The 12333-nt window shown below is 41.2% G+C and overlaps 1 protein-coding gene across 1 annotated transcript in view; it reads left to right on the top strand.

Moving 5' to 3' along the window:
- Positions 1-12333, top strand: part of LOC145453297 (uncharacterized) — a 44172-nt gene that overhangs the window by 20314 nt on the left and 11525 nt on the right. The window contains exons 8-11 of the mRNA XM_080331282.1: positions 133-278; positions 4594-4735; positions 10060-10244; positions 11234-11408. Of these exons, the coding sequence (XP_080187408.1) occupies positions 133-278; positions 4594-4735; positions 10060-10244; positions 11234-11408 (648 nt within the window). The remainder of the gene's footprint in view (positions 1-132; positions 279-4593; positions 4736-10059; positions 10245-11233; positions 11409-12333) is intronic.

Below are 12333 nucleotides of genomic sequence, written 5' to 3'. Positions count from 1 at the left end.
TCCATAATCCATAGCGGTTTATCCGGTCCTCTCGATCCGAACCGCGTAAGCGAGCGGCTCATAAAAGCCTAGAAGAAAATGGGGCATAAAACTAATAACTGTCTACGTTTATCATGTTACATTACTTTATAGACGAGTCCAGGACAACTACAGTCGCGTCCACAGCCTCGACATATGCGTCGACCTCAACAACGCCCTATATCCCTGACAATTTGGAAGAAAATATCGGTGGAAAGGCACCAGTGTTTGCTCCAAGAAACTCTTATAAGTATGAAAAGGTAATCATGAATACCATGCTCATTCTACTTTGGGATTTCCGACTCATAGATTCAGAACCTAGCCTGGCAAAAGGGACCCTGGTCTGACCAAGGATACGTCTGCTATTGGGATATATAGATGCTTCATTTAGTTAGTAGGATTGAACTTTTTTGCACGCGTAGCACAAAGTGTTTATGACAGAAAATTGTCACAGAATCAGCAAAATTAGGTTGCTCGCGTAGACCCCAGTAATTTATCTAGCGCAGTGGTTCTTAACCTTTTTTCCTGCAGCGCCCCCTTTCAAAAATTATCGTGCTCTAGCGCTCCCCATCCCATATTGTAAGGACTGTAATAAAGACAATGGGTAAGAGGGAGAGCCGTAACAGCACTTCGTCAGCTCCCCTTAAAAACGAAAGCTCATTCAAAGCGCGATAAACCAAACTTCTGGGGGTTTCGCCCCCAAGAACCGCGTCGCGTGATTTCGATGGTCAGCAAATTTTGTGTGGCGGATCGCCCTAGGCGCCAAAATTTTCTATAATGCATGAATGAATGAATAGGTGGTAATTGCACATATATGTCGCTATCAACTTTTTGTCCTCTCAGCCCACGTAATCAGATTTACCAGTAGCGCTTGGATGGTTATGGCTCATACCGTCCGCATGACTTATGTTCATGCTTACAAAGACTTTCGTGTCAACTGACTAGAGTTGAAGGTAGTGACAAGTGCAAGTTTTAAGCCTTACGTTGCTTTATTTACAGCTTAATCATTTATTTGAGTATAAAACTCACTAATAAATGCATAATTGTACAGCGCTGAGTGGGCTGTTGTCTGGGAAAATGAAGGCCACATAATTAATAATTAAACATATTCGGGCGTGCTCGTTGGTACAATTACTTCGTTACATGTTGTTATTTTGTTACCTCATGTCCGCTATATAGTCAAAAGATATTGAAACGCATAAACGTTATAAACCAAAGTAAGCACACGATTCAAAATCGGTATTTCTTCACTGACAAATAATATTTCCCTGATGGATGTTATTTTTCCTGTGGGGTGCAGACTGCGACGACGTGATAATTCGGCACGATCGATTTAAGGACTTATGGACAATTATACTTCTATACATGGAAGTTTACGACCAGCATAAGGGCAATCCTCTGCGGCTAAGGTTTTTCCGCTGATGATCTTTTTGCACACTTCTCGGAGTCCCATACTGGCTGGAACTTTATATGTCTCCATGCGTGCCGTGGTAATGGCCGACACCGAAATGCCTATTTTTATTTTCTATAATTATGCGTATTTTTTCGTGGGTGAATCGTCAAAACATGATGTGTAATTTATGTTCATTCACCGAAATAATTTCGGGCACCCTTTGCGCCCCCTCCCTATATTGATATATATATTGATATCATCCTTTATGAAACGATGAATAAATATTTTGACGATTCAATTTTGTAGCTCTCAAATACATGTATATTTATTTACTCATTTCGTGCACAACGCTTCAAAACATATCTTATGTACAAGGGGCTCTCACTCTCAAAAGTGATATACAGTGCCACCTTTTTCGATTGCGCAAGCTGTGCGCTGTAGGATATAATACCTAGTTCGAAACATTTTGTTGAAAATAACCCTAGTAAGCGTGACGGCAGCGTTTTAACTGAAAATTGGCGATCTAAAAGTACGTGCAATTCATTTTACATGAATTTTGATGAACCACTACATTCATGAAAACATATGTAGCAAGCATCGACACGCAGCGCGACCAAAAAGTTCGGAATTTGACATGTTTTGTGAAATGTTAATTTGCTCTAGATACTCATTAAGGATATTTCCTACTACTACATCATCTACTGCGAAGCCATTTTTCTTCAGCACCCCCATATCGCCCCCTGAGCCTAGCGCCCCCATATCGCCCCCTGAGCGTTTCCGCCCCCTTCAAAATCGCCAGCGCTCCTTGGGGGGCGCTGGAGGCAAGGTTAAGAACCACCGATCTAGCGCAACCCAGGGAGTGAGCATACCAGTGTTGGGAAGACTCGAGTCATGACTTGACTCGAGTCAGACTCGAGTCAACTTTTTCGTATGACTTGACTTGACTCGAGTCACTTTGCATAAATGACTTGACTTGACTTGACTCGGCGCTTCAAAAATACGGATTGACTTCTGACTCGGAGCACAATTTACGAGTCAATTTCAAGTCATCAAGTAGACGGTGTCGATTAAATCACTGTATTTTGTGTATGTCTGTATTGTTCGCGATGCGCCTTTGTCACATATTGAGAGTAACCACTAACCAGGCATTCACTGATTGTGTATTTCACTGATGATCCTCTATTGTTGCATCACAAATAAATTGACCACAAACGAAATGATCACAGCTTAAGTTCTTAAGTTGTCGTGGTGGCAGTAGATTAATCTAATGGCAACGTATCTCTGCATCTTAGACGGCTCAGTGCTTACATTTCGCAGTGATCAGCTTCACCAACCCGAGCGATCGAATATAGTTTATGCGTCTATATCAGGGCCGGCCAACCCGTGGCCCGCGAGAAGGTTTTTAGTGGCCCGCGAGATAATTTCCGAAATTTCTAATATCATCAAAAATGGATTGCACAGATTGCGAACTTGCAAGGCCAACCAAAATTTTGATTAGTCTGGCCGCAACACATGAGATGTGATGACTAAAATATCAGTTCCGACGCATTGACAGATCCATCAGCCATTCACATATTGGTATATCTTCGTACACTACAATAAAGCAGAATAATTTGCGATTGATCTATCAAAGGTAAGATTTTCTACAAGCTTAGCGCAAAATGTTGTCACTCGATTTCTTGTTTTTAATATTATTGTTGCCCTTTTGTGAAAATGGAAGAACACCTAATGTATCAGATTGAGTCTGGCTATATTCGCGATTACGAGACAAAGTGTCGTTCAACATATGCGACCTTGCGTTTGCGCTCGCAGTAAGACCGTCGACTATGAAACCTATAGGCACGAAATGATTTACGCATGTTGGTCGCAGCTTTCGATATCGATATGTTCATGCGCCGAATAGCCAAGTCCTCGCAAACATAGCCCAGCGATATACAGCAGGCCCGTAATATAGTCAAATGACAATATTATTGACCTATGAACTTCAAAAATTTTTCGCGCTTCGCGCGGATAGTGGCCCGTGCAAAAGTTCGTCAATCGAATGTGGCCCTTTGGTCGAAAAGGTTGGCCAGCCCTGGTCTATATTTTCACGGTCACGGATGTGTAGATGAATAGCATATTGTTCCATATCAAATTTTTCACCTCGATGCTTCGTATTCGATCCTCTTGGCTGATAATAACACAGCCATTCACTGATTAAATTGTCAGGTTACCCCTAAAAAACGCTGCACACCAAATTTGGTTCAATACTAACAAGTATAAGACTCCGCAGATCCATCTATTAAGAAACATTTTAAAAGAAATTTAGATTTTCCTGTCAACCCCATGGATTTGTTGAGCTGTCTTCAAAGACGATGCAAAACCAATTTGACTCAATTCCAACTAGTAGAAGCGGAGTTATTTAAGTTTTTCGTTGATAATTCTCGGATTATCCACCAATCACTACCATTAGTTTGAATTGAGTCAAATTGGTTTTGCATCGTCTTTGAAAACAGCTCAACAAATCCATGGACATGACGAAAAACTTTGAATTTTTTTTAAATTTCCGCTAATAAATTAAAAATTTTAATTGGATCTGCGGAGTCTTACACTTGTCAGAATTGAACCAAATTTGGTGTGCAGAGTTTTTCAGGTAAACTGACAATTTAATGTTCAGTGGAATCCAAAAAAAGTTATTTTTGAACAGCCCTATGCAACTATACAGTTCCTCGCGTATTTCATTCGCAATTCTAGGTGTGCGTGAGCGACACAACGCCTTCTTGCATGCATATACACCTTTTTATTCGTTATTTCATTCAAGATAAATGGCCAATTATTCTGTCTTTCAAACAACTACCAAAATGTAATGACATTAAATCGTTGCACTGATACTTCGAAAATTTGATTTGACTCGAATTGTGGCTTGACTCATGACTTGACTTGACTCGACGTGACTCGAGTCACCTCCAAAAAACGAGTGACTTGACTTGACTCGAGTCACCATCGAAAATCGATTGACTTGAATTGACTCGAGTCAGAATCTGCAATGACTCGAGATGACTCGTGACTCGAAGCTAGTGACTTGATCCCAACACTGGAGCATACCCAAGTTTGATTCCCTTGGCCCTGGTTTACAGCAATTCACCGTAGCAGCAAGCACTAAATTTCATTGCACGAATGACGACGTAGGTTCTGCCTTTCAGATCATTCACAATTCACATCTCTTCTTCGAAGCCCAGCGTTCAGGTAAGTTGCCAAAGAATAAACGAGTAAACTGGAGATTCAGCGCTCACACGTCAGACGGTGCGGAGTGTGGAAAAGATCTTTCTGGGGGATATTATCAATGTAAGTGAGATCGAAGCATTGTATTGGAACGTTTTATATTTTAATGTTAAGCGCTGCATAGCAAACCATTGGTATTGTAATGTGCTCCCAAATGGGCGCTGGCGATTTTGAAGCGGTGGATACGCTCAGGGGGCTATATGGGGGCGCTGGGCTCAGGGGGCAATATGGGGACGCTGAAGAAGAAATGGCTTCGCAGTAGATGATGTGGTAGTAGGGCATATCCTTAATGAGTATTCAAAGCAAATTAACATTCCACAAAACATGTCAAATCCCAAAATTTTTACGCGACGATGTTTGCTAAGTATGTTTTCATGGATGTAGTGGGTTATTCTAATTCACGTAAAACGAATTGGGTGTACTTTTAGATCTCTAATTCTCCGTTAAAACACTGCCGTCGCGCTTGCTAGGGTTATTTTCAACAACATGTTTCGAATTAGGTATTATATCCCGCAGCGTACGGCGTGTGAAAATCGACGAAGGAAGCACTGTATATCACTTTTGAGGGTGAGAGCCCTTGTACATAAAATAAGTTTTAAAGCTGTGTGCTCGAAATGAATAACTAAATATGCTATTATTTAAGATCTACAGAATTTAATCGTCAGAATATTTCTTCGTCGTATCATAAAGGCTGATACTATCTAGTGTTGGGGTTTCACAACCTCATATGAACGTTATATAATATACGTTGCTTTGTTTGGTATACATTCATGTTAAAATTAATAACTAGGTACAGCACTAAAATCAATGTGAGCAGATATATGCATCCCATTCTCAGTTGACTTACTTATAGTTACAGAAAGCACTAATACAAAATCCAATACCATTAATTTCCCGTATTGCCAATCGCCGATGTGAATTCAGGAGGGTTCGAACCACAGGGTATGACACTGTATCCGATTGTTGTTATAACAACCTTGATTTGACCCTGAATATACAACACACAATTATTGTATGGTTTGTTATAGTCGAATGGTCCTCGAGCGCCATTAAAGCGCGAAATATTTACAATACCAAAGTCCCGAAAAGACCGACTGGACTTTGACCTCTTACCAGGACCGAAACCCTCGATCGCTGAGCTAGAAGGGCGCCCTAAATTATTTCGACGAATGAACATAAATTACACATCATGTTTTGACGACTCAACCACGGAAGAAAACGCATAATTATAGAAACTAAAAATAGGCATTTCGGCGTCGGCCATTACCACGCTACGATGCCCGAAGACATATAAAGTTCCGGTCAATATGGGACTCCGAAAAATGTGTCAAAAAGATCGTCCGAGAGAAAACCTAAGCCGAAGAGGATTGCCGTTATGTTGACCGTAACCTTCGATGTATAATCGTCTATAAATCTTATTGTCCATAGGTGCTTAAATCGCCCGTGCCGAATTATCATGTCGTCGCATCTGCACCCCACAGGACAAGAGAAAATTATTTACCAGCGAATAAATACCAATTTTGAATCGTGTGCTTACTTTAGTTTAATACGTGTATGCGTCTCATTATCTTTTGACTATATAGCGGACAAGGGGTAACAAAATAACAACATGTAACTAATTAATTGTATCTACGGGCACGCCCGAATATGTTCAATTATTAATAATTACGTGGCCTTTATTTTCCAATACAACATCTCAGTATGCGCTACTGGTAAATTTGCATATATCGGCTTATATCAGACATGGGGTGATTACTTCATGAATGTAATCGATTGCGATTACGATTACTTCTGAATGACGCGATTACGATTACGATTACGATTACAGCAAAATCAGGAAGTAGTCGATTACGATTACGATTACATTGGAAAAGTAATCACGATTACTCACGATTAGATTTATTTTGCATCTTAGAAGCCATGTTGGAAGACAATATATGGATTGCGCTGAAAAGGCCTAATGAGATAACAAACTCCCTTTAAAAAAGATGCGTCATTTATTTGCTACGTCATAATGTACCCATTGCCCATTTTCATAGAGGTCAATTTATCGCGCCCAACGATTTGCATTCTTGCCAGGGACATAACTGCCGCACCCCAAATTTCCCAATAGGATGAAGAGCGAGCTCGAAGGAAACTCAAAAAGTATTTCCTAAACCAACATAAGTTATAGAGTATTTTCGAGAGATCAAATTAATATGAAAATCCTTTCTAGGTCAATGATTCCCTACCGTGGGTCCGAGAGCTGCATGCGGCTCTCAGCTAGTCTACTTGCGGCTCCCATTGACGTTGGAAAATCCAACAAAAATAATAAAAAATCAATCTATGACGAACAAAAAAATTGATATTCAAAAATTTCACTTGCTTGGTTTGGAATCTGTAGTTTATAATTAGGGGTGAAGACCAATTCCTTTGGTGTCGAGTAGCGATTCTCTACTCAGCAACAATTTCGTTACTCAACTCACGTCAAAAAGTATGCTCACAGTCAAATGCGTTTGGACTGGCACTCAAATTTAAGTCAGCCCATAACCAGACTTAATTAAGTGCAAGTGGTGTTACAACACGTTTTACAACGCTATCTGACCAGCAAACCAATGGATTATTTGGCTTGATTGTTAAGTTCAACGGCCGCATTGACGGAATGAATGCTTTTTTACCCATGATGAAAATGTTTCCAAGTCCTATTGTAGTTAATGTGGCCGCTGACCCTATAGTAATTTACAACTTGAGTTGCTAGACATGCAGTCCGATATAAAGACATGACAATTTGTTTGTGCGTCTCACGAAAGTTTTTCTTTTAGTCTGCTACGTTTGAGCCTCTACAATATATTTTGATTATGTAACAAACCGGAGGTCACGAATTAAGAACATACACTAAAATAATTATAACAAGAAACCAGAGGTCATAATTATGCATTACGTTCCCCCAGCTCTACAGGTAAGTAATAGTGTGGCGAGATAACGCAGTGGTATAATCCACGGTTGCGGGTTCGAGTCTGAGCAAGGTCGACTTCAGAATTCCTACCTAAGTGTTGGAGGTTTATCTAATCTCCTCCTCGCCGCCTCATCCACGTAAGCGGTGTCTTACAAAAAGCTTAGAAATGGCCCGTGCTTAAGTCGGCAGATACGGAATCAAAAATGCAGAAAATCGGCCTGGTGTAAATGACCGTTGTAGTCAGGGCCGTGACAGCACTTCGTCAGGCCCCCCCCCAAAACTTTGGTCTTGGGCCCCCCATAGGGTTATAGACCTAACTTCTGGGGGGCTTCGCCCCCCAGACCCCCCTCCGGCGTACACTGTTTACCACCATTTATCATGTTCGTTGGGAGTTTGTTTAGTGGATCAGCTTTTGTCGCCTAAGCGCGCGAAGCGCGCAGAAATTTCTAGAATTCATGATTGAATCGGTCAGTATGATCGGGAATTGCCTATATTGTTATCAATTTTTATCTTCTCTCTGCTCGCGTAATCAGATTTGTCGGTAGAGCTGAGTGAGGTGTGTTTGAAAAGGTAGGACCACTCCATTAATAATTAAACATCTTCAGGCGTATACCCGTTGGCAGGAACGAAACAGCACCTCGTCAGGCCCCCAAAAACGTGGGACTTGGGCTCCCATTGGGTGATAAAACGACCCCCCCATCACGTTGTTTGCGTTTGTCACGAAATAATCTGTACTGTATTGTGAGCCAGCGCGAAGCGCGAAAATTTTCGATAATTTATGATAAAATCGGTCAATCAGATCGGCGATTGCATATATATTATGCTATCAATTTATTTTCCTCTCTACTCACGTAATTAGATTTACCGGTAGAGCTGAGTGAAGTGTCTTGAAAACGGGATGGCCCGTAAATAATAATTAAACATCTTCTGGCGGGCGGACCCGCTGGTATGACTTCGTTACATGATGTTATTTCGTGACTTCCAGTCTGCTATATCAAAACATATAGAATCGCCCAAACGTAGGCTTCTAAACTACGAGATGCACACGATTTCAAATTAGTATTTCTTCACTGGCATAAATTTTTTCCCAGCGGGATGGTATTTGTCTTGTGAGGTTCAGATTGCAAAGACAGGAACATTCGGCGTCAGTCATTTAGGCGCCTATGTACAATTAAACCCATGTGTATTTTATATACAGAACGTAGTCTTCGGTCAGCATAAGGGCATAGACCTTTTCGACCAAGGTATTCTCGCTGCCGATCGTTCTGACACACTTCTTGGAGTCGCATGTTATATGGCCTAAAACTTGATTGTAGGTCTTGGTGGGTCGTAGCGCGGTAATGGCCTAATACCCAATAATAAAGATAAATTGCTTCTTGAATTCGCGCCCAGCGCGAGAAACTTTTTAAAATTGTCATAAATTTTCAAAAAATACTTTAAGATTTATGCTAATTCACGAAATAATTTTGGGCCCCCTTCGAGCTCGGGCCCCCCCCCAATTGGGGGGTTTGGGGTGCGGCAGTTTCGGTGCTGGTTGTAGTCGACAAACACCATGATTACCTCAAACAAATAAACTCTACATGTATATCTGACCATCGGGGGGCTGAGAGAGATATGATTAAAAATTATTAGTGATATGTTGCAATTACTAAATTTATTGACGAAACTCAGTCTTCATCTTGAGGGCCAAAGACCAACGTTTGGGCTGGGGGACGAATTGGTCCTGGTTCCAGCTATAACCCACGCTAACATGATATATAAGCCCATGGCCATGGCGGCAGGTCCCAATGTTGAATAAAAAATTATGAAATAACGATAGGCGCCCGTCTCAAGTAGAGTCATATGATAAGACGAAGCGAACATAAAATTCTGCCTTCAACTTTAATACAGATATTGTACTGCAAGCTGCCGGTACGAGAAACGGCAAAAACGGCTCGGTTATGATATATATAGCACCAGCTGTTGATTTTTACTGCTTCATTGTGGAAACCGCAATGTTTTATTTGACGAGTTCAAATCTTTGTCCGGTATACGTGCGTACTGGATAGGCCTACTGCTCACCAAGCAGCAACGGTCAAACTGCGTTTAACTAATAATAAGCATAACCAAATATCAACGTCAACACACAAGTCACTCTTTTAAACTAGACAGAGCGGAGATAAATTATACTGCTGTGAGGTAGTGGCGTGTGGAACGTGTTGATAACCTGATATACAGCACGGTGGGTGTTCTTACAATCACACTAATGTAAGTAGTAGCCTACGTACATCGAATATCTATATTTAATGTGGATACTGGTTTGGTACGTAGTATCGATGTGTGTTGGATGTTTCACTTACATAGGGCTGCAAACAACTTTGATGATGTGGTATTGTGCGTGCGACCAATTTAGCGTCGCGTATAAAGCTAAGTTTCAAAGTTATTTGAGTGCCAATCTCCAATCTCCTTTTAGCTGGAGGTTACATAAAATTTGGATTTCCCGCTGCGTTTGCGGTGACCCAGCTGGCATGGAGCTATTTGGAAGCGAAAGACGCCTACCGAGCTGCCTGGCAAACTAAATTCCTCAAGGACACTTTAAAGTGGGCGACTGATTATTTCATCAAAGCACACACTGACAGATACGAGTTCTTCGGTCAAGTGAGTTCAGTTATCCCCCACGTATTGTACATATCGATATAATCATCCAGAAATGACCGAAATTTAGTAACAAACCTTCTAATCGTCGTGTTTTAGCATATATGATTGTAACTGAGTTCGGTATTGAGACGCAACCATACCGTCTGAGCAGCTCGGGAGCAAGTGCGCACCAAATGCTCAATCGGTTGCGCAACCATGGCCAATACGCTTGCAGTTTGCGCTGCTCCTAAACTGCTCCCAGAAGGCATGATTGCGTCACAACTCACAACACCAATATCCGTTGCAATGCAACATTCGAAGCTGATTTTGGGGGGTTCCAGGACCACGAGCAGATTAAAATTTATATTTTAGCAATCAGTACCGTGGTAGCTTTCGATTGATGCCCGTTTGATCAAATTTAGGCTCGGCAGGCAGGTCAAAAATTACCTTCAAATTGCCTTTAGACAAATGAAAAGTGTGACGTAGATCAATTTAGCTGAGCCGTGAGATTTGCTTGTGTCCAAGCCATATAGGACACTATGGTCGATTAGCCGGCGGGATACTGTTCCGCACTGCATGGCCGGTATATTGGATAGAGAGACAATGTGGTAGTTGGTCGACGTGGACTCGTATGTTTTGTACTATCGATACCGAGGTAAAGACGTCATTGAAATTTACGGGCAGGGACCGCAGTGGAACAGATACATAAACTCGGCAATTTCTAGTTTCTGCGTATCTTTTATGTTTAGGACACCGAATCTTTTGAGCAGTGATATTTTCCATATGCTGTGATACGATCGATGAAGGTTTCTAGGACTTCAGTGGAAAATACTGTCAGTCTAGTAGTCAAAAAAGTCATCTCTCGCTACCCAACTCCAATCATTTTAATAAATACACGGTGGTTCATATTTGAGTATCCAAATCATTGCGCCCTGCCCACGTTACGGTGTATAATCGATAAAGAAATCTTGACCGTAAAATAAAATCGATACCATCACATTCTCCGACAGGTTGGCGATCCAATACACGAAAACGACTTGTGGACACGTCCGCAAGACATGACATCCGTTCGTAGACCTTGCTATCGCATAACTGCCCGAAGTCCCGGTTCGGATTTAGCAGCGGAAACAGCCGCAGCACTCGCCGCTACTGCAGCGGTATGGATTGAAACCGGGGCAGGTAGAGGTGAGCACTCAGTACTACAGCTGTTGGTCAGTGATATTCTCTACATTATAGGCCAATTGCAGGGTTTTAATCACTCGAGTCGCGATTTTAGTGGTCCGATTTGACTCGTGTGTAAGATAGGAAAAATGACTTGACTCGATTTGAATATGTTCTGTAATGGTCAGGCTTGTACAAACTAAACATTTTAGTTAGTTGGTGGTCCACTAACTAAGAGTTTTTTCAAGTAATTTTAGTTTAAGTTCTAGTCGCTGATTTTGAAAATTGAGTTGTTTCAGTTCTAGTTCTAGTTGCGGATTTTGAAAATTGAGTAGTTCTAGTTCTAGTTCTAGTTTCAGATTTTGAAAATTCAGTAGGCCTAGTTTTAGTTCTAGTTGCACATTTGAAAAAATATTAGTTTCCGAACAACTATAAAACACATTTTGTGGTTTTGGGCGAATTGAGATGCCGATGTTTTGTTGAATGATGTTTGTGCAGCCCTTGCTCGCTCGGAGTTATCACTGCTAACAGTGACGTAGCCAGCGGGTGGCTTTTTGGGGTCGGAATCTCTCCCATTTCAAACTCGTAACCCCGTTCTTTTGAAAGATCGATTCAATGTCTGATATTGCCGATAAAATTAAAATAAATGTGTTGACTAGGAGAATGAAATCCAGTTCTGTACGGTTCTTAAAATGACTTGGGAACCCCTACGTCACAGATTGTTTACTATTTTCTGCGAATGACAGGTAGGAAATACGTTGGCGAGCTAAGTCAAAAGTTTGCACTATAATCGGCGGTGTATGAATTTCTAAATTTGAGAGCAATGAATTACGTGGTTAACACAAGCTTCTTTGGGTGGATGAGCTACAATCAGGCAATTAAGAATTGAGAGTCAAAGTACAAATATAATATTTATCCCACGTAAATATTCAAAACAATGGTAAACAAG

The sequence above is a fragment of the Botryllus schlosseri genome, chromosome 13, assembly GCF_051294905.1.
Source record: "Botryllus schlosseri isolate E-star chromosome 13, Bs_hap1, whole genome shotgun sequence".
NCBI classification, from domain to species: domain Eukaryota; kingdom Metazoa; phylum Chordata; class Ascidiacea; order Stolidobranchia; family Styelidae; genus Botryllus; species Botryllus schlosseri.
Note: the sequence above shows the minus strand (reverse complement) of the source record. Positions and strands in the feature narration are given on the sequence as shown.